The following is a 22,663-nucleotide window of genomic DNA, read 5'->3' as shown; positions in this document are numbered from 1 at the left end:
CCATGACTTTACTGTACATTTTTTTTTAAAAGACAAAAAAGCCCATGACCAAAAGCTTAATATTTTTTTTGCTTTTAAGGACAGAATAGTCATTTTACTATGATAAGAAGGTGTCATGACCAATCTATCCCCAATAAATTTTGCAATAACTAATGAATCCCATAAAAAAAACAATTATACCCTCAATTGCAAGTTTTTAAGTTTCTTGTTAAGGGTATAAATGTCATTTTATTTTTCCAAAAGATAGTAAAATGTGTCTATGGCTTTTAGTTTTTTTTAAAAAAAGTTTAAGTCTTACCATTATTTAATAAAAATAATAATAAAATCATTATAAATTATATGATAATATCATAATTAGAGAAAGTATTTTGAATTTAATTGATGCTAGAACTAGATTAAATTAAAAAAATTTGGGTCAATAGATTTACAATTGTTTTTAACACTATTATAATTATATGTTAATCTTGTTACATTAATGCATTATTTTTTATGATATTTTCAAATATTTACCTCTATTTTTTTAACAAAATGATTCATGATATTAATGATATGATTTCTTTTATTTTTTTAGATGTTAATTAATATTTTTTTAAGTTTTGATATTTCTAGTAATATCTATATACTCAGATTTGAGTTCAAAATTATTATTTATACTGATTTATTGATTTTAGATATTTAAATTCAACCAATTAAATTTAAATAAATATCTATTAAGTATTAACGAACTATAATTTTTACTTTGTGGAGATTTGATATTGTAGTGCAAAATATTTTTTTAAAATTATTTTTATTTGAAATGCATTAAAATATTTTTTTTATATTAACACAATAAAAATATTAAAAATATAAAAAAACTAAAAAAATATTAATTATTGAAAAAACTGAAAGATTATTAATTTAATATTTTTTTAAACATAAACTACAACACTCCTGAACATTCACTTCGAGGACTCTCTTTGCTGATGGGTTATGACCCAATATGACTGCAGAAAAGCATGGGCCGACCGATTCACGTATACGCTCCTTATGGACCCCATCAAACAAGGAAACAAACCGCCGCACCAAATCCCATCCCTACAGAATTTTCCATTTTTTGACCAATTAATCCTTTAAATCAAATCGGAGCGTCTAATACTATAAGCCGTTTATAATCCAACGGTCAATATCCCACCATGAGGCTCCAACGAATACTTTTTCTCCAACGGTCAAAAAAATCCTTAAAACAACACAAAACCCTCAAAAATCCCCACATCAAAAACCCACACACACAAAAAAAAAAATTCTCTCTTTTCTCACACACAGATTCCTTAAAAAAGGATACAATCTTGATCTGTTAAAAACAAAGAAAATCCATCATTTTGATCTTTCAAGAAGAAAGATGAGTAATATTCTTCAATACCCGGATGTGGTAGATGCTCCTGAAGTTCAGATATGGAACAATGCAGCGTTTGATAATGGAGAATCAGAGGATTCTTTGAATCTTAAGTCTTCTTGGTGGAATCAAAGTCTTGAATCCGATGCAAGCAAAGAGAATCTTAGCCCAGTTTGTGAAAAATCTTCTCCTATTTATGTCAATTCTTCAAAACCCACCAAGCCACTTCAATCTAATCCCAATCCTTTTAACTCACAAGGGAGTAATTCAATGAAGGTTGGGCTGTCGAAGATGGTGGAGAAAAATGAGGAGATCAAGAATCATGATGAGAAAAAGATTGATATAGAGATTGAAGAGATCGAGAAGGAGATTAAGCGTTTATCTTCAAGACTTGAAGTGCTTAGGCTTGAAAAGGCAGAGAGGAATTTATCAAAGACTGTTGAAAAGAGAGGGAGGGTTGTGGCTGCAAAATTTATGGAGCAGAAACAGAGTGTCAAGATTGAAGAGCCATTGGTTTCAAGTGCTAAATCGAAGATTAATAGAAGAGGGGTCAGTTTAGGGCCAAGTGAGATTTTCTCTGGATCCAAATCAAGGTTATTGTTTGGAAAACAAGAGATGAAAACTCCTGTTTCGACGCAGAATCGGCGGAAATCGTGTTTTTGGAAGCTTGAAGAGATTGATGAGTTGAAGGCAACTAAAGAGAGGGGAAAAAGTTTGAGTGTTAGTCCGAGATCACGAAAAAATGTGTCCAAAATCCAAGTTCCTAAACAGGCTGTTACTACTGTGGGGTCTAGAAGGTCAGTGAAGAAAGAAGATGGGGTTATTGCTTCAATTCAGCCAAAGAATCTATTCAAAGACGGGGAAAGATCTGTGCCTAATAAGAAACCCTTGAAGCCCGGACGGGTGGTGGCTAGTAGGTATAATCAGATTGGAACAAATCAGTCTAATGGGAATCTAACTGCTAGCGAGGCTCGGAAGAGGTCTTTGCCGGATAATGAGAAGGAAGATGTTAATAAGAGGCGGGCTTCACGTGGTAATGGGGTGAGTCAGAGAGCGGAGAGTGGTAGAGTGAAGAAGAGGTGGGAGATTCCAAGTGAAGTAGTGGTATACAAGGATGATGCTGAGGAGGAATCTCCGCAGGCAGTTTCTGTAGTGACCGATATGTTGCCGAATATTAAGACTGTCAGAAGTGTTGCTGAGACTCCAAGGGACTCAGGGCCGGCAAAAAGAGTGGCTGATTTGGTTGGGAGGAAATCATACTTTCCCCCCGTCGAGGAGACTGCAGCAGGGGACTCTGTTTGCCAGGCTCTTAGTTTTGCAGAAGAGGAGGATGGTGAGAACGAGTAAATTAGGACTAAAGGGAAGTTTTTCTTCTTCTTTGTTGTCCACACTTGAATTGGTTAAGTTATTTTTCAGCTTTGTCGTTGATAAGCCATAACTCTTGTTATGGACTAGTAAGGTTGTTTTTGGTTTGGTCTAAACGGGTTGGGACCTCGTAAGTTTGTAGTGTAGTTTCATTGGCCTTCTGAATATATGCAATAATATGATAAGTTTTGTCTATTGCTTTCTGTAATGATTCCATCTTCATCCATGAAAATGTGATATCTTATCTTTCATTCCTTCTCAATGGCTTAGTTGTTTGATCTATCCTCTTATATATATTAGGATATGGGGAGTTTGTAGAAAGACCAGCTCCATTATTGCTTACCAGGGAATAATATCAACCATTTTTTTGACCTCACATCACAAGTTAAGTATTTCATTGATTTCAGATTTCAGGTTGAGATAATTATTTGATATAATATTATAACTAGAATAATTTTAAAAAATAATATAAATTATATCTCGTAATATTATTTAATATCTTAAATTGTTCATTGTAGATCTTTAAATTTTGGGATATTCAACAACTATTGATTGCATTTCATGTTACCTTTCCAGGGTCAAGAAAGAAGGTAGCTTTTTATGAGCTGGAAAGTTATAGTGCATATAGGCTTTCTGGAGAGAAAAAAAGGAATAGTTGAAATTCCTGTCCTGGAAATACTAAATGAAACTATTGAGTGCAAGCAATTGCTAGATTCTGATTAGTAAGATGGTTTCAATTCCTCTAGATTCAGCATTTTTTAAAGCCAATGTTGCAGAGTTGAAAAATCCATTTCCTTTTATTGCTGAACATTAGAAATTGCTCGAAAGAACCTCGGAACGATTTAGTTATAGCTTTTTTGGATTGTTTGCAACGGCAGCATTTTAGATGTATTGATCTTACCACATTTTTCTGCAAGAGAAGTCTGATTGAACAAATCTGGTCGTTTTGATTATAAGAGAGATTAGTGAAAGTATTAGAAAACTTGTTGACGTTGAATGTCTCATGCCTCGTGGATATATTTACGGACTGGACAGACAAGATATAACCTGCAAAGAAATCCATATATATCATGCATATAGTTTAACAAAAAAAATATATATATAATTTTAGATTTAATTGTTGAATCGAGTTGAAATTTTACTAAATTATTTTACAAGTTTTATTTTATTAAGGGATCGACCACCAGCAAAGTCTGGAATGCATTTAAATATAAAATGTTGTTTTTGTTTTTTAAAAATATTTTTTTATTTAATTTTAGATCCTAATTATTTTTTCTACTTAACTTTATATTCTTCTTGTTATGTTGATTTATACCTTCGTATAATGTGTTATTTTTTTTATCACATAAAAATACCTTAATTACTTTCTATCCATCCTATGCATTGCCTCAAGCTCAATTTAGTAACAAAATTTGTTCATAAGCATGAATGATCAATTACTCTCGCTCAGGTTAGGTGTACGGTTCCTGTCATGCAAAATTCTGAGACAATACACAGGAGGCTGGACAAGCCGCACTGGTTTGCTCCCCACACTTCATCTTGGATTTTGCATTGGTCTGCTTATGGATGGCTTGCTTTAAGACTCCATGGTGAAGGAATTTAAGCACAGTTTTGTAATGCAGCGCAACATATACAAATTTTTATAAGAGTTTATTTTAAAAAAAAAAATTAATTTTGAAATATTTTTGAATTTCTTATATACTAATATCAAAAATTATTTTAATAAATTTCCAAGAAAAAATCACTTTAAAAACTAATTGTTATCAAACTTCAAACACTCTTCTAGTTTTTTATTTTAGTTCTTATCCGGGTATTCTCGTACCCTTTTAAAGAGTGAGACTAGTCATATTCGGGATTTATGACTGCCTCTTACGTTTTCTAAAAATCAAACTTTTATTTTTATTTTTACAAGAATATCTTAATGGCAAGATCAACCTTTTAAATACTCTCCTAGTTGCTATGTATGAAAAATGTCTCTTGGAAAACCCAATTAGACAGCTGGTAACCATTCATGACCATGCATTAAAGCAATTAATCATGTATTTTAAATTAAGAGAAGAAACTGCTATGTTAACAAGAAGATTCTTCTTCTGCATTAATGTTTTTTTTTTTCTTTTGGAAAGAGATCTTTTCTTTTATGAAACAAATATCTTTATATTTCACAATAGACATGCTATCCTTTCCTGTTTTGAGTCCTTTCACACTTAATAGTAAAATCTTTACTTGCTAGTGGTCGATTTCAATCAAGACCTAGATTAATTTCGATTCAAAACTTGAATTGATTGGAGTTAAAAAAGAAATTCAATTAACTTGGTAAAATATTTGACTCGCTGGTCAAAACCCACTAACTTTTTTCTTGATGTTTTTTTAAAGAAATAATATTGTTTTAATTAAAAATAATAAATTGAAATTGACCCGTTTTAATTAAAAAAAAATTGAAATTGACCCGTGATTTTGTCCTTACTCTATATCAGGTTTTACAATTATGCTTTGACAAGTTATAAACTAAAAGATAAAAAAGAAAAGTTATAGAAATATGTAATAGTGGGAGTTAATGCAGGTTCAACGCATAAAGTTAGGGATTTGCAACTTCTCAGGAAATATAGACCTGTCTCAATTGCAGTTACTCTATTTAACCCTGTCTTGCATGTCAAGTTTCATTCTCTCACAGTTTAAAATCCATGTTTCCAATTTTATTCCACAATGTACTCCCTATATAAACTTCTCTAGCTTCTGCCCTAAGGTTTGCTTCTATTTTTCAAGGGAGAAAGAGAGACTGGGGTTTTACAATGAGAGGGTCTGCATTCTTCCAGAGAGCCTTTAGAACTTTTCAAGAGCACCCTACTTTCTTTAAGCTGCTTATTGTCTCCACCGTCAGGTTACAAATCATAACATATTTTTTTATTTATTTGGGTTTATAATTGTTTGTGTTACTGTTCTTTTCTTTTTCTTTTTTTGTGGATTTATATGTTCTTGAAGCTTTTAACTAATTTGTACAGACAACACGGTTTTTCTTTCTTTAAAAAGTTTCTAAAAAGTGCGTTTCCATCATAAAAGCTGTCAGGCACCCTTATAGAGGTTGCGTTTGGTTAATGTCCAGGGAGATAAGTGATAGAGATGTGTGTGGTTGGACCCTTGAGACTATATCTTCGTGTCTCTTCTGTCTCAGGCTACCTTAAATACAGTTAAAAAAATCACTATGTTGAAAAGTAACATGTTTATCCTAACTAGTGACTGCAGATCCAAAACTTTTGTTGGTGCATCAAGAAATGTACGCATATTTTTGTTTATCTAAAAACATTTTGTTGTGATGATGCATGTAATATACCATATGCAGTATTCCATGTGAGAACTTAGTAATAATGTTATTCGTTGCTGTTGTTTTCAACTTATATAGCTTGATTCTCGAATTATTGCAGTGGTGGAGGTCTGTTAACGTTTTCTGATGCCAGTCCATTCCAAGGATTGATCACAGACTCATCTCAGAATGAAGGCAAGAAAAAGAAGGTGGTAGTTCTTGGAACTGGTTGGGCAGGCACAAGTTTTTTGAAAAACCTGAAGAGCTCTTCCTATGATGTTCAAGTCGTTTCTCCGAATAACTTCTTCACGTTCACTCCTTTGTTACCGAGTGTAACTAATGGAACGGTGGAAGCTCGCAGCATAGTAGAGCCAATTCGCAATATTGTGAAAAAGGTTGGAAGCAATAATGACTGTTAAATGTACAAAGTGTTATGTTGGTTTTTTGAATTAGTGTTGCTGAGTTATGTTTCTTATTTTTTTCGTAATATTGCAGAAACCTTACAATGTTGAGTTCAAGGAAGCTGAATGTTATAAGATTGATCCAGTAAATAAGAAAGTTTATTGTCGTTCTAACCAATCCTCAACTTTGGATGGAATTGAAGAATTCACAGTTGATTATGATGTCTTGATATTGGCCATGGGAGCTCGTGTAAATACTTTCAACACCCCCGGTGTCGAGGAGCATGCTCATTTCCTGAAGGTATGTTCTGAATTATGAATTTGATTTGCTGCTTAACACCATTTAAAGAAAGTTTGAAATTAGCGGTGTCAGCTCTAGCAAAATCCCGGAATTCTTGAATACTCTATCGAATAGCCTGGGAAGGAAATACTAAAGCCATGACTTGATCTCCTCACCCTGCAGGAAGTTGGAGACGCGCTGAGGCTTCGTAAGTCAATAATTGACTGTTACGAGCGTGCAAGCCTTCCGAGTGTAAGCGAAGAAGAGAAGAAGCGGGTGATGCATTTTGTAGTTGTTGGAGGTGGTCCAACAGGTGTGGAGTATGCTGCAGAGCTACACGACTTGGCATTTGATGATATGGCAAAGCTATATCCCTCAGCTAAAGACTACCTGAAAATAACCCTTCTTGAGGCTGGTGATCACATTTTGAACATGTAAGTCAGATCAGTTCTCTCTTAATTTGTTGAGTTCTGAAGTGTGATTATGACTGGTAATGACAAGTTTTTAATTGATTGATTCTTGCAGGTTTGACAAACGAATTACTACATTTGCTACTGAGAAATTCCAAAGAGATGGCATTGATGTAAAGACAGGATCAATGGTTGTAAAAGTGTCTGATAAGGATATTTCTACTAAGGAGAGAAAAACCGGTGAAATTGTTTCTGTACCATACGGAGTGGTCCTCTGGTCAACCGGCATTGCTACTCGTCCTGTTGTCAGGGATTTCATGAACCACATTGATCAGGTCTGTGGTTCCGCAACCATGAGCATCCTACTATTTCACCTTCATTTCTGAAATTTTACTCGTGAAAGACTTTTCAACTAAACTAACCATTGAGAATTGTTATTTGGGGACAGGTCAAAAGGCGTGTTCTGGCAACCGATGAATGGCTGAGGGTTGAAGGCTGCGAAGATGTATATGCTCTAGGTGACTGTGCGACTATAAATCAACGCAAAGTCATGGTATGTGAAAGTAAACATATTCAAAATCTCTGTATTATACACATTGCATAGTGTTTTCTGATGAAGTTTTCAGCTGACTTGAGACAATAATGCCCTATGATTCAACAGGAAGATATAGCAGCAATATTCAGGAAGGCAGACAAGACCAACACTGGTACTCTAGATCTTAAAGACTTCAAAGAAGTTGTTGGCCACATCTGTGAGAGATACCCTCAAGTTGAGCTTTACTTGCAAAAGAACAAACTGAAAAGCTTTGATGCTTTACTGAAGAATGCTCAAGGAGATGACAAGAAACAAATAGATATCGAAATATTTAAGAAGGCTCTATCCGAAGTTGATTCTCAAATGAAAAGTCTCCCGCCAACTGCTCAGGTAAAACATATTTTAGTTTTCACTTTTCTGTTGACATTATTCAACCATCTATAGTATTCATTTACATTATCGATCTTCATTTTCTTTTTATTTTATAGGTGGCTGCACAACAAGGAGAATACCTTGCAAAATGTTTCAACAGAAAGGAGCTTTGTGAAAAGAATCCTGAGGGTCCACTGAGGTTCAGGGCTTCAGGCCGACACCAGTTTCATCCCTTCAGGTACAGTATATTCTCCCACCATTTTTCTTTCTTTTCATTCTTCATATGCTATGAATTACTTATTGTATGGAATTTATCTATTGTATAGAGGAGATCTAGGAAAGTAAAGGAATTTTTTTTATAAATGATGGAGTTGCTAAACGATTGAAAACGCAATATAGAATACTGAAGCTTTAGTTATGAAATTTCAGGTACAGGCACTTTGGACAATTTGCTCCATTGGGTGGAGAGCAGACTGCAGCTCAACTTCCAGGAGATTGGGTTTCGATCGGACATAGCGCTCAGTGGCTCTGGTACTCAGTTTATGCAAGGTAATGATTCCCTCATATTCACATATATTTGATTTATATCAGAATATTTTCATCACTTGACAGTTCTCCCCCTCTACTTACAGCAAGCTAGTTAGCTGGCGTACAAGAATGTTGGTGATATCTGACTGGTCGAGAAAGTTTATATTTGGAAGGGACTCCAGCAAAATCTGAGACAGCTCAGGACAGTATTTTCTACAACTATTCATGTCATATGACAATTAGACAACAGATTTTGTTCCAATTTTGTTTCAGTCCTCTACTTTATTTAGCCTTGTTTCTTCCAATACCTAGGATATTGGTTCTACCATAATCAGTATTACGAAAAGGCTTTACAAAAAGTTACAAGCTCACATTTTGAAGAAAACAACAATACTTTGATGCAACCATCAGAATGGAACAGCGTGAATTGATAAGAAATTCATAAGAATGACTTGGTTAAATGGAATGAGGATTCGCCAATATTCCTAAACAATCCGAAACTAAGGGCAAGTATTGTACCCAAAAGTTTTTTCCAGCAAAAGTTTTTCTGCTAAGAACTTATTTTTTAATGAAACAGTCAGGAAAAACACTGACAAACAAAGATAATTATGTGAGGTTTTGAGCTGAAGGTGGAATAAAATCTGCTAAGAATTGCCTGAGCATAAGTACTTGTTTTGCAAGATTCATGCTCCAGAACTCTCAGATTCGACTTGAATCTCTTCCGAATATTGACCTTCTAAGCCAGTCAGATACCACTAACACTCTCGTGCGCCAGCTGACTAGCTTACTGTAAGTAAAAAAAAAAAAAATTCAGATGATGGCAGTATGTTAACATTAGAGCAGGTATTTCTGAACCTGAATAAGAGTATTACCTTGTATACACCGCGTACCAGAGCCACTGAGTACTATAGCCAACGGAAATCCAATCTCCCGGAAGTTGAGCTGCAGTTTGCTCTCCTCCCAATGGAGCAAATTGTCCAAAATGCTTATACCTTGCATTGGATAATCGACAGATGTATCGGCATTCTCTCTAAAACTCTTCATTACAATATCAACAAACATAAACAAATGGTGTCTTTGACAGAGAAGACAGTGTCCTTGTTATGAAACCTTAAATTAGTCTCAAGTAAACAAGACTTTTGCACATGTTCATCTGGATATTAAAGCCTCTACAAAAAAGGCATCGGCAAGAAGAACTGATTCATGAAGGGCATTACTTATTCCTTAAATTTTTCTTTTTGAGATGGACTACCTTTTAAATTGCCTTGTATATTTCATGGAAAATAGAGAGAGGAAGAACGTCTATTTTGTACCTAAATGGACGAAACCGATGGCAGCCTGTTCCCCTAAATCTCATAGGACCTTCAGGATACTTTTCACATTGCTCCATACGATTAAAACAGCTTGCAAGGTATTCACCTTGCTGTGCTGCAACCTTAAAATTTCAAAAAAGAAAAAAACAGTAACTCAAAAGAGCATTGTTAGCTGGTTGAGAGAAGGAATGAAAGAAGGGGAAAAAATTGAAATTACTTGAGCTGTTGCAGGAAGATTTTTCATTTGAGAATCTACTTCATGTAGAGCATTCTTGAATGTTTCAATATCTATCAGTTTGTTGTCATTCCCTTGAGCACTTTTTAGTAAAGCATCAAAGGTTTTCAATTTTTTCTTTTCCATATAAATCTGCACTTGAGGATACCTTTCGCTGATGTGGTCAACAACATCTTTAAAATCTTTGAGATCTAAGGTACCAGAGTTATTCTTGTCTGCCTTGCTGAATATTACTGCTATATCTTCCTGATAGTGAAATGGAGAGAAAAATCAAATTTATTGAGCTCGTCGGCAGATAACCTACAATAGCATACTGACAGGGCACCTTCTAACAAGATACGCCAAAGCTGGCCTAAGGATACACTTACTGTCAGAACAAAGAGAATAGTATGAAAATTGTCGATAGAAAGAGCTAAGTGCTGGTTAGAACATATAAAAACTGAAAGGCCTCGTATCTTATAGCAAAGAGATGTTATATGTCTAAATTCATTTACCATGACTTTCCGTTGATTTATCGTGGCACAGTCACCAAGAGCATACACACCATCACACCCTTCAACCCTCAGCCACTCATCAGTAGCTAAAACACGCCTGTTACCCTGAGATCAAAGAAATTTAACCCTAATGGAATATCCTATCACACATTGCTGTGAAGTGTAGGGAAATATGGAGATGTAAATGGTTGTGAGGAAACAGACCTGACCAATGTGCTTCATAAAATCCATAATGACAGGACGAGTTGCAATGCCGGTTGACCAGAGAACCATTCCATAAGGTATTGAAACAGTCTGGCCAGTTTTTATCTCTTTAGTAGAGATATGCTTGTCAGAAACTTTTATGACCATTGAACCTGTCTTTACATCAATTCCATCTCTTTCGAACTTCTCAGTAGCAAATTTAGTAATTCTGCTGTCAAACCTGTAAGAAACAAGTAAGCAAGGCTCAGATGTTAATTGATTCTTAATTTCAAAAATCACCATTTGACAGTTGAACCTTCTTTTCTTGGATATGATATATTCAGAGATGTACAACCCCTCTTTATCCGCATTTCGAGTACCAAACTAATCGATTCCGGTCGTCTGTGTGTCTAGATTTCATTAGCTATGATATAGTGTATAAAAATGCTGCACGTAATTATTCCAAATACTTTCAACAAAATGGAGTTGGATTGAAACCTACAACAAAAGGCCAAGACCAGATTCCTGCAGAAAATGGTGTATCCATCTTCCATATTCAAGGACCATCAAACAGGTATAAATAAAGCAAGAGTTATTACCAACTGATAGTGATTGTCTTTGACAACGCAGAAAACATAACCACAATCATGCTTTAGACCCCGCCAGACTAATTTCTTACAGAAGTGATCTGCCTTACATGTTCAAAATGTGTATTCAAGGACCATTAAACAGGTATAAACACAGCAAGAGCTATTACCAACTGACAGTGATTGTCATTGACAAACGCAGAAAATATAACCATAATCATGCCTTAGACCCCACCAGACTAATTTCTTTCTGAAGTGATCTGCCTTACATGTTCAAAATGTGATCGCCTGCCTCAAGAAGTGTAATTCTCAGGTAATCTTTGATTGAAGGATATAGTTTAGCTAAATCATCATGTGCAAAGTCATGAAGTTCTGCAGCATATTCCACACCAGATGGGCCACCACCGACAACTACAAAATGCATAATGCGCTTCCTCTCTTCTTCGCTTATACTCGGAAGGCTTGCACGTTCATAACAATCAATTATTGACCTACGGATGTTCTGAGCATCTTCAATTTCCTGCATGATGAACTCGACAAGTTTAGGTTAGGACAAAATAATTTTAATAATCTAATTGTTTTAACATAATGCTCAGAAGGTGAAAAATTCTACGCATAGCTACCAAGTCATATAAACTCCTCATGATATTCAATTTACCTTCAAGAAGTGAGCATGTTCCTCAACACCAGGGGTGTTGAAAGTATTTGATTTAGCTCCCATGGCCACAATCAAGACATCATAATCCATTGTGAATTCTTCATTCCCTCCTAAAGTTTTGCCTTGATCAGTACTTCTGCAATAAATTTTCTTCTGTACTGGATCAATCTTATAACATTCAGCCTCCTTGAATCCAACTCCAAATGGTTTCTGCAAGATACAGAAATGACGTTATGTATATGTTGTTTTCCATTTTCTAACACATGGGTGCAGCTCCAAAGCAGCATTTAATCCATGTTAATAGGATCATCACAATTCTTATAATTTCTCCTCTTCGATTCTTTCATGCTGCGAATTCTAGACATTAAGAGAAGCCTTCAACATAATATTTCACTTTAATTCATGTAATTCTGAATGAAGTATGTGCACAAGATTCCAACGCAACAGCAAGTACACTACTCTATGATTTACATTTTCATACCTTCCTTGCAATATTGCGAATTGGTTCAACAATGCTGCGTCCTTCGACTGTTCCATTTGTAACACTTGGTAACAATGGAGTAAACGCAAAATAGTTACGCGGTGAAACTATATGAACATCATATGAAGAACTCTTCAAGTTTTTCAAGAAACTGACGCCAGCCCAGCCAGTTCCAAGTACCACTACCTTCTTTTTCTTGCCATCTCCTTCAGCATAACTTTGGAATGCGTTGGCATCAGAAAATGCCAGTAGACCTCCACCGCTAGCAAGTCAAATTGAAGAACACATGAACAAAGAGTCATTATAAATGCAAAGTCTCCAAATTATTGTTAAAAAGACCATGAAGCATGTGAAAGAAAAAGGAGAAGAAAAACCATATTCAATCTGTAACATACTCTATAGCTTAATTCATCCATAAATTCCATCTTTTTTCCTAGCTTACTTCTTTTATGTTAATTATGCAATGTTCTGCTCCTTTTTCTTTTCTTTCCTTTACTTTTCCAGCCATAGATATACCTTGTTAAGGGAACAACCACATACTAAGGTCAAAAACTCTTCAGAAACACATCTCTTAGATCAAAACTCAACAAGATCAAAGAGAACAAAACAAAAACAGATAGGAAAAAAAGTTAAGAAAAGGTAGCCCAGATGATAACCTGACAGAGGAGATGACAAGAATCTTAGACACTGTAGAGTGATCATTAAAAGCTCGAAGAGCTCTCTCAAAGAATGTATAGTACCCTCTCATTGTAAAACCAAACTTTTGTTGCCTCTCTAAACAAAAACTAATGAAACAGTTCTTTCAATCTTGTTTTTCTGTTGCAAAGGAAGAATAAATCCAAGAGCAGATTCTAATGAGAAGTTTACGGATCAAAAATTTGGAGCTATTAATACGTAGTGTTTCTGTGTCACAGTCACAGAACCATACCTTCCTCTAGCTAACAGTTTGGTCCCCTTTTTTAAGAGGGGTAACATATGATTTTAATATTTTTTTTGTTTTTCATCCCGGTTGATTCTAGGAAATCCTCGTACCAACTTATATGTAAAAATTTATGTCTCTGTTTCCGCAAAAATCATCTATCATGAAACTAGAAAATGGAAAAGAAAATGTATTATCCCTTCACAATTTTGGGATAGAACCTTTATCCACAAAGTGAGGAGCATACTTACTTGCCAACCACATGGTATTTAATATTATTGACAAAAATGTTACTAATATTTAAGTTTATGGTAATTTTAGAAAGAAAAAATTGTTAATTTTGATACTCTTTTAGCAGGAAAACAGGATCTCCTTGTTGCAAGCTTTATTAATTTTAGACACATTATATACCACCATGACCTCACCACAGAGGAAATTACCAGCAGGCATTTGACCAGATCCTAATTTATCTCATTTCAAAATGCCAAGCACTCTTTTTCATGTACATTAGATGAGTAATATTATTTCCCATATCATTCCCCTAAGATCTCACCCCATGATCCCATATTTTCAACCCTTAATTTTTATTTTTATTTTCTTGAGGTGATTTCAAAGGTGTTCTAAAAACCATCCCGGTCTAAGGCCTAGGTTTCGAGTTAGTAGGTTAATTCACAATTTTTTTTTAATTTTTTTTCAAAACAATATTATTTAAAAAAAATACATCATTTAAAAAAATTACTTGAATCTTGCTCACAAGATAAAACTACATGCCTGGTTTAGAAACCTGGCTGGGTCCAAGCCTCGAGTGGTTTCAGAACACTAGGTAATTCAAAGATATAGCAGCAGCCTTGGACAAGATACATCATAACACAAAACTGAAGACATCAAGAAAATACAAGTCTAAGCCCTGTAAAGTTTGGAACTTCTTTGCGGGAGCATGAGCATTTTTACATGGTCGTGTAAATCAACGTAAGACTTCCATACAAGAAAGAATACTTGTCAGCCATATACAGCATCAGGTCACCAAGAAATCTGTTGCTCTCCATGCTATTTCACACCTGGTATACTAGTAAATGGTAACAGTGTCTCAATTTTAAATACCAAAGGAGAGTACATAGACACAAATTTGAAAGGGAAAAAAGGAAATCATATATATTTATGCAAGGTAGGTGGAAATGCTGCGATTGAGTTGTGGGAAAACCAGTGACTTTGGGATAGTTTATAGAAGACGCCATTTGTTGTCTCAAATACGGCTTGAATCTCTTCCAAAAATGAATCTCCGAGTCCAATCAGATACCAACAGCACTCTTGTTCGCCAGCTCACTTGTTTGCTGAATGAAAGAAAAGGTTACAGTCAAATTCATGAATGTGGAGACTAAATGCTCACTCAAAGAGCTAGCAAATCTTGAACTCTAAAAGTAGCTAATAATCACCTTGCATATACAGAATACCAGAGCCACTGTGTGCTGCGACCAATGGAAACCCAGTCTCCGGGCAGTTCAGCGGCAGCCTGCTCTCCTCCCAAAGGAGCAAACTGCCCAAGATGCTTGTACCTTGCATTCCAAAATGTCAGCATCTTGGAAGTTAGAAACATGAAGATGGAAAGGAGGCTTGATACAGGTATAATAAAAACTGGTTCATAATGTTCTTATATAGATATTGTAACAGCTCAATAGGAAAAAAGATGAGCACTTCAAAGATAGATAGCATACCGAAATGGAACGAATGCATGACGCCCAGAACCTACAAAACGCCGAGGACCTTCAGGATTATCTTTGCAGTGTTCTCTACGATTGAAACACCTAGAAAGATAAGCACCTTGTTGAGCAGCAACCTGAAAAAAAAAAAGTATGTAAAGAAATTCTTGCATCATATTTTGAAGAGAGGAAAAAAAAAAAAGACTGGCATCAAAACGTACAATAGTAGATGCAAGAAAAATACCTGTGCAGTTGCAGGCAGACTTTTGGCCTGTGAATCCACTTGAGCAAGGGCTAGTTTAAAACCTTCAATATCAACTTCTTTTATGTCTTTTCCCTCGGGATCTTTCATCAAATCTTTCACATCTCTCAGATGCTTGTTCTTCAAATAGAGTTCCAGTTGGGGATACCTTACAAGGATATCATCTACCACATCTTGGAATTCTTGAACAGTCAAGGTACCAGAATTGTCTTTGTCTGCAGCTTTAAATATGGATGCAATATCCTCCTAAAGCAGAATGGCATTGCATCATATTCAAATCTTGTCCAAAATTTCACAAATTTATACAATTATATAAAAACCAAGAATTTGAAGCAAACATGAAATGGATGAGGAAATAAAAAGGTAAATGAATTGATAGTGAAGACAAAAAAAAAGCTGATAAAGGCATTCAGTTTGTCCATGAAAGGTGATTCAAGTATTTCAATTTCTCTTTAAAAATGAGAAATATTAAAAACATTGGCACGCCTCCCTTATTCAGCAACAAAACACCAGTATTCAATAATTAACGTGATCTACATATGGTATTCTAATGCAAAGGCTTATTTGGGAGTCCAACAGTTAATTTGATTGATCACAATTCTTTATGTTCCACTTACTTAAGAAGTTCCCAAGGAATTCATTAGAGGAATGTTTCCAATAAAAATTGTTTGTTCTTGCATATCCCTATTGTTTTTCCAAATTAATCCCACAGATACATATAATTCACAAGATATGTGAGTGAATATACAGCATCTCTTTCTGGAATATGTAATATCATAAAAACTAGTAGAAAAAAAGTTCAGTGCACAAATTCATGAAGAGACTCAACATTCCAGCAAAAGAATTGCATATATTGGAGATCAGAGAAGCACAACTTGTTGCTATCTCTGCTTATTTTCTGTATTTCAAAGAAGCAAAGGTCTCTTGTTTATATAAACATGCGCACCTAATCCTAACATTTTGCCATCTGTACACTATTCTGATGCAAGTTTTCCATGATTTAGGTTATCAAACTCGATTAACAGAAAAAACAAAGAACAAATCCCAGGATGTATAGGCTGAATCTGCAGCTATTAAAGCATTTCATGATGCAAAATGTCCCCAAGATAAATAAACTAGGCATCTCTTAAGAATTAAATTGACAGGCTAAAGGATTCACCTACCATGATCTTACGCTGATCTATTGTGGCACAATCACCAAGTGCATATACATTTTCACATTCCTTTACTCGCAGCCATTCATTAGTTGCAAGAACACGTCTGTTAGCCTGCATATGAAACAAAGTTTAAAGTGTAATTAATAGAGTAAGAACAACCATGTAGTCTGACAACTCTGAAAATCTCAAAATAACAGCATGAGCTTGATGCCACTTTACATATTTAAAAACTTGGATCTTAAGTGACTCGGTAGAACAACCTTCATTCATAAGCGAGCATTGTCATAATAGAGTTAGAATCTGCTATATGCAACGAACCTGCCCAATTTGCTCCATGAAGTCCTTCACAACTGGGCGAGTGCTGATACCAGTAGACCATACTACCAGTCCATGTGGTATAGATGTAATCTCACCCTTGGATTTGACCTTCATGGTAATTTCTTTATCAGAAACACTGAGAACTCTACATCCTGTCTGAACTTCAATACAATCTCTTTGAAACTTCTTCTCAGCAAATGTACTAATTCTCTCATCAAACCTACAAAGGCAGAGTATAGTAGCTGCTTAGTTTTCAAATTTTCTTCTTGCCCATTTGCTGAGATGCATTTTATAAGCAAAGATGAAGCCATCATATCAGCAATAAACATACTTCTTTATAAGGAACATGAGGCCAGTTATATGCAGTAATAGTTCCAGTGGCACAACGATGATGAATATGAGAACATCTCACCAGAACTGATAGTTTGGCATTCCACTGACTTATGCTCAGAAGCATTATAAATGTAGATCGTGAAAGCTAAAACCTTACATGTTTAAAATATGATCTCCAGACTGGATCAAGGTTATTTTCACTAGATCTTTAACCATAGGATAGACATTGACTAAATCTTCCTGGATAAAGTCATGCAGCTCGGCAGCAAACTCCACTCCAGTGGGACCTCCTCCAACAACTACAAAATGAAGGTTAGTTCTTCGCTCTTCTTCAGTCAGGCCAGGGATGGAAGCCTTTTCAAAACAATCAATCACACTTCTGCGGAGCTTCTGTGCATCCTCCAATTCCTGAAAAGGTCAGTTTCTCCCTTTATAGAAAGAAAAGCCCAAAACCTCGTGGAAGATTGCTGAGTAGTAGATATTATATGAGGATTACAGTGTTACCTTAACTCCACCCTATATAATTAAAATGACCCTACCTTCAGAAAATGGCAGTTCTCCGTGACACCAGGGGTGTTAAAAGTGTTTACTTGGGCTCCTATCGCTACCACCAAGTAGTCATATTCCAGGGAAAAATCTTCAGCACCAATCACGTTGTTCTCAAAGTGAGACTTACAGAAAACCTTGTTTTTTGCAGCATCAATCTTGACACATTCTGCCTCGAAAAATTGAATTTCCCCATTTCTCTATCAGAATAAAATGGAAATTCTATAAGAAAATAAACATGAAAACATAGTGATCTGTACAAAGTGCAGTCATATGTTTATATTCATGAATGTGAGTATGAGGTATTTTTGTGTGAGTGTGTGTGCACCCATGAAATCGCTCAAAATTTATCACATGATTAAATATGGGTTCTTGTTATCTTCCTTTACCTTCTTTATAATATTCCTCACTGGCTCTACAATGCTCCGAGCTTCAACTGTACCACAGGTCACACTAGGCAACAGAGGGGTGAATGCAAAATAATTGCGGGGTGAAACAACCTGAACGTCATATGAAGAAACATCCAGATCTTTAAGGAAACTAGTACCCGCCCACCCTGTTCCCAGAACCACCACTCTCTTCTTCTTCCACTCATTCTGATTAAGCTCAGCAGCAGGCGCAGCCGTTTCTGATTGCGAATCAGCATATGCCACTAGACCTCCACTACTGTAATAGACCTCAAGATAGCAGACATATTTGTTAGAGAATGACTGGTAGAATTCGTGAAATTGTAAGTTCATAGTTAATGCAAAATCTATGTGGATTAAAGCAAAAGAAAAAACTTGTAATGAATCCAGAAAATTATCTTTTCAGGGACCTTAACTGCTAGTCTCCTGCTTTAGAATAGGTAAAGAAAATGATAAGCTATTCGGAGAACTAGGTTCAAACATGGCAGGCGTCATTCAACTAGAATGAGGCCAAGTTCAAAACAAAAAACAAATCAACTATAAACAATGGGAGTTGACTAGTATAAGATTGTTCAACCTAATTTGACAGTATCATTTACCCTTATATGTGTGCGTGTGTGTGTCAAAAAAATTGACAAATCATATTGTTAGCTTTCACTTGGTGCCGTATTCTGTTAAAATCATTTGTTAAGGGCACCATTGGGCATCTTAAATGCTCCATTTTGTGAAATGTAGCTATTGATACCATGGAAGCACTCAATTCTGGGAATGTAGCATTTTGCAAATTTAGTTCCAAAACTCTGCAAAAAACATGATACATTGCTATCAATTCAACATATAAAACGAATTCTCACACAAATATTCGGTCAAATTTGATATTTCAAACCCATTGACTTCCTTTCACGTTACAACATCATGAATTTCACTTGCTTCAGAGAGGGAAAAGGTCACAAATTATACTAATGCATCTAAAATTTTCCATTTTGATCGATAAACCCCACATCAAGTTCCTTCCTTGGATCCTGTCACGCTAAAAAACCTCACTAATCAAATCAAGAAAAAAAAGTAAACAATCAAATAAATAACTTACATTGACATCAAGAAACTACATTCAGCAACAACCTAGCTATGTTAAGATCATAAATCAAAAGGGACAAAAAAGGTTGACCTTTAGAAAATCAAACCCGTTAAAAGAAGGAGAAATTCAAAGATTCGAGACCCTTTTGTTTGCTAAGTAATCTAGTTTTCTTTAAGAAAAAAGAATGAACCCAGATTGCAAATTTTTTCCCTTTATCATAAAAGATATAAACTTTATGCTTTTTCTCAGCAACCAAAAAGATAAACAGTGTTCCTTTCACACATTCCAAGTGAACAACTTGAAAGGGTCTGTCTGTTTAATAAAAGCTACTAAAAGAACTAAAGAGATCTTTAAAAATTCACGTTTTTTCACTTTTCTTTGAAGAAGTGAAGAAAAGAAACACTAGTAAAAAGGAGTACATAACCAACCTGAGAGTGAAGAGAACAAGAAGCTTAGAAGAAGCAGGATAGCCATGGAGAGCTCTTGAAGCTCTGTTGATGAAAGACATAATCGTCATTTCCTGAAAAATATCTCAAATTCAAGAGGGTCTTGACTCTCGAGAGAGAAGAGAGCTGACACTCAGACACAGCACTGAATAGTGCCTGCTAATTATCCGTAGAGAGTGCTTGGGAGACAGACGAATGCAATCGCTTGGCCTTATGCAATGATAGCATAACACATGTACATTTTTACTTAGCACACCTTCTAAAAAGATGGAGGGAATATCGGGTATTACTTGTGATGAAATTAAAATTTTCACGATCCTTTTTTTTTTTTTCCTTTTTGTTTCAGGTTTTTTTCTTTAGGTATGATCAAGATTAACTTCTTATAGATGATTTTATTACTTTGTTATTGTTTAGAAATAGAGGATACGAAAATAGTAAGATAAAAAAATACATGTTTCTTTATATTTTAAAAATATTTAAATTCACTCAAAAATTATTTTAAATACAAAATACAAGAATAATTCCTATAAACATATACCATAATATTTATATTTTCAAACTCCAGCATTATCTTCTATTTCAACCAGAAATAATATATGAATAAACCAAATTTATTTTTAGTTACAATCTTAAGTCAAGCTTTTAGAAAAAAAAAGGGGAGACTTTTTGAACATTCATGTTCAAAACCAGTTAGAATAATAAAAGTAAAGATTTTAATGGTGTTTGGTATTACAGTTTAATTATATTTTTAAAAATTTTGAATTTTTTTTAGTTTTAAATTATTTTTTATATTTTTTATTTTAAAATATTAATATAAAAAAATATTTTAACATAAAACACTTTAAAAAAAAAAAACAACTATTTCTATCGCTATGACACTTTATATATCTGTCTTATCCTTTACCATATAATCAAATGTTACTGATCTATCACATGGGCAATAAAAAAAAGCAAATCTGATTGGGATTAAGAGGTTTGTTTCTTCTGTGGTCTCAGGTTCGAGTTCTGTGGTTGCTCATATGATGGCCACTGGAGGCTTATATGGTCGTTAATTTCAGGACCCGTGGGATTAGTCGAGATACGCGCAAGCTAGCCCGGACACCCACATTAAACTCAAAAAAAAAAAAAAACGACTTGTCCTTTGCTTTGTAGTCTGGTTATTAATGTCGGCAATGGACACCTTCTTCCAAAAAAAAAAATGAGAAATTGAGCGTGTGATTTAGTAACTTCCTCTTTGAATACCTAACTTACACAATCCAAGCAAAAGTTATTATTTATATATATAAAGTGTTTGTTTTATTAAAAAAAAAGTCAAATTATATTTCGTATAAAAAGTAATCAATTATGACTCTTAATTTATCTTCAATATATTTTTTTTGTTAAAATTAAGTGTTTGCATACTATGATTATTAAGTGTCACCTCTAGTTTGGGTCAAATTTTTTAAAAAATATTTTATGATTTGGTCTGATCAATTCGGAGAATCAATCATTATTTAGTAAGAAATCAAGAATTTTTTAAAAATAATATAGTTTTAATTTAAAAAAATAATTCAAATCAAGTTAGATTAATTCCATCAACATGTAACCCGAGACTTTGACTAGCTAAAGTTTATTGACCTTTTCAATTGTTTCTGATGGCCTTCTCAAGTCGTGCTTATCCGACAAGTTATTATTGTTGTTTAATAAGTAGAATTTAATATATGCTTGTGAATATGAACAAGTTGAATCCATTAAATTATATTTTGCAGTAAATAGATTAAAATTCGTAAACTAATAAACAATTATGATAAATTACCACAAGCAAATATACTGTATTTTTTTTTATTAGGGTAAAAATAAATGGATCATTGGTCGTTAAGACACAGAGTCATCATTAGATCAACGTACCAATAAAGAATTCTGACCGAATATTATCCAGTGAACACAAAGCCAAATCCTTATCCTGTCTGAAATTCTGAATAGCCGACAAAACAAATACGAGGGTACAGAGAAAAACAAATACTTAAGAGGCATAATCCGACGGAGGATAGAATAAAAGGGGACAAAAGAAGTATTTTTAAATTCCATGCAAATCAAACTTGGTTGATAGAGACAGTTTTATATTAAATTAAATTAAATGAGAATTTAACATATTAATCTAATGAGTTAAGACTTGATCATTAGTTAAAGTTTAGTCTTACTTTAAAAAAAAATTATTTTAAATTTTTTAAAAAAAACATTAAAACAATATTATTTTGAATTTATTAAAATCAACTCAAATTAATTTATCCAACTTATAACCATGATTCTTGACAGTATCATGAGTCATGCTAGATTTAATAGACTAAGATAGAAATTGCAAGCACATATTATAAATATATGTATGGGGTGGGAATTCACTATGCAAAATACATTGTGAATCCCCTTACATGGCATAATAGACAGATTGTTCACAGTGTCTTTTTCTCCCTTTTGGCCCTTACTAGACCAAATTGCAGGTTAATTTGCTGGGGAAGGGTGAGATTGAAATACGGGGTACTGAAGTGAAAATATTGAGGGGATAAGTGACTTTGACATAGTTTGGGTGAAATATTTATTATAGTTCCCAGACTTTTTAAATTATAAATTTTGGTCCCTTCACTTTCCAAAATTTAAGGGAAAATCAATTTTGATTCAAAACTTTATTATTATTATTTTTATTTTATGGTTTCTAGTTTGAAAGAGAGGTGAAAGAAAGCCACTGGAATCTAGCATTGGAGAGAGAAATTTATGTTGACAACTATTTCGACCAAAAAAAGGTCAATAATTGTGTCAAATTGTTTCATTTAATGAGAAGAGTTCATATCGAGTGTTTTTTTTTTTTTACCTTGAAATTGCTTAGAAAAACATACATAAGTTTGGTAAGAGTTTTGGTTTCGGATTGATTTTCAAGTTTTGAGATGGTTTTTTGTGTTTTTTAAGACCGTAAATAGGTTTATCAAATTGCCTAGTATGTTTTTCTAGGTGTTT

At 34.3% G+C, this 22,663-nt stretch overlaps 4 protein-coding genes across 5 annotated transcripts; 2 read left to right on the top strand and 2 right to left on the bottom strand.

Annotated features, from left to right (window-relative positions):
- Nucleotides 1-1,240: 1,240 nt before the first annotated feature.
- LOC7494437 (uncharacterized) lies at nucleotides 1,241-2,932 on the top strand. Its single transcript, XM_002319892.4, has one exon. The coding sequence runs from the start codon at nucleotides 1,379-1,381 to the stop codon at nucleotides 2,717-2,719; it is 1,341 nt and encodes a 446-aa protein (XP_002319928.2). The 5' UTR covers nucleotides 1,241-1,378; the 3' UTR covers nucleotides 2,720-2,932.
- A 2,439-nt stretch (nucleotides 2,933-5,371) lies between these two features.
- On the top strand, nucleotides 5,372-8,936 carry LOC7497404 (external alternative NAD(P)H-ubiquinone oxidoreductase B4, mitochondrial). Its single transcript, XM_002319891.4, has 10 exons — nucleotides 5,372-5,615; nucleotides 6,157-6,430; nucleotides 6,531-6,737; nucleotides 6,900-7,150; nucleotides 7,242-7,461; nucleotides 7,575-7,679; nucleotides 7,788-8,051; nucleotides 8,150-8,271; nucleotides 8,463-8,582; nucleotides 8,666-8,936. Exons 1-10 carry the CDS (start codon nucleotides 5,527-5,529, stop codon nucleotides 8,751-8,753), a joined length of 1,740 nt encoding a protein of 579 aa, XP_002319927.3. The 5' UTR covers nucleotides 5,372-5,526; the 3' UTR covers nucleotides 8,754-8,936.
- Nucleotides 8,937-8,988: 52 nt separating this feature from the next.
- Nucleotides 8,989-13,552, bottom strand: LOC7497403 (external alternative NAD(P)H-ubiquinone oxidoreductase B4, mitochondrial). Its single transcript, XM_002319348.4, has 10 exons — nucleotides 13,169-13,552; nucleotides 12,513-12,774; nucleotides 12,032-12,241; nucleotides 11,643-11,893; nucleotides 10,808-11,027; nucleotides 10,604-10,708; nucleotides 10,092-10,355; nucleotides 9,875-9,996; nucleotides 9,434-9,553; nucleotides 8,989-9,348 (listed from the first exon to the last, which is right to left on the bottom strand). The coding sequence occupies exons 1-10, from the start codon at nucleotides 13,258-13,260 to the stop codon at nucleotides 9,261-9,263; spliced, it is 1,734 nt and encodes a 577-aa protein (XP_002319384.3). The 5' UTR covers nucleotides 13,261-13,552; the 3' UTR covers nucleotides 8,989-9,260.
- An 839-nt stretch (nucleotides 13,553-14,391) lies between these two features.
- On the bottom strand, nucleotides 14,392-19,924 carry LOC7497402 (external alternative NAD(P)H-ubiquinone oxidoreductase B1, mitochondrial). Of its 2 annotated transcripts, none has more exons than XM_002319347.4 (10): nucleotides 19,658-19,924; nucleotides 18,134-18,410; nucleotides 17,738-17,944; nucleotides 17,356-17,606; nucleotides 16,866-17,085; nucleotides 16,554-16,658; nucleotides 15,373-15,636; nucleotides 15,144-15,265; nucleotides 14,865-14,984; nucleotides 14,392-14,762 (listed from the first exon to the last, which is right to left on the bottom strand). In XM_002319347.4, exons 1-10 carry the CDS (start codon nucleotides 19,744-19,746, stop codon nucleotides 14,675-14,677), a joined length of 1,743 nt encoding a protein of 580 aa, XP_002319383.1. In that variant the 5' UTR covers nucleotides 19,747-19,924; the 3' UTR covers nucleotides 14,392-14,674. The 2 variants fall into 2 exon arrangements, with proteins under 2 accessions (XP_002319383.1, XP_024439926.1); XM_024584158.2 differs by lacking the exon at nucleotides 19,658-19,924 and adding an exon at nucleotides 19,242-19,607.
- Between the last annotated feature and the right edge of the window lie 2,739 nt (nucleotides 19,925-22,663).

Source organism: Populus trichocarpa, chromosome 13, assembly GCF_000002775.5.
Source record: "Populus trichocarpa isolate Nisqually-1 chromosome 13, P.trichocarpa_v4.1, whole genome shotgun sequence".
Lineage (NCBI taxonomy): Eukaryota > Viridiplantae > Streptophyta > Magnoliopsida > Malpighiales > Salicaceae > Populus > Populus trichocarpa.
Note: the sequence above shows the minus strand (reverse complement) of the source record. Positions and strands in the feature narration are given on the sequence as shown.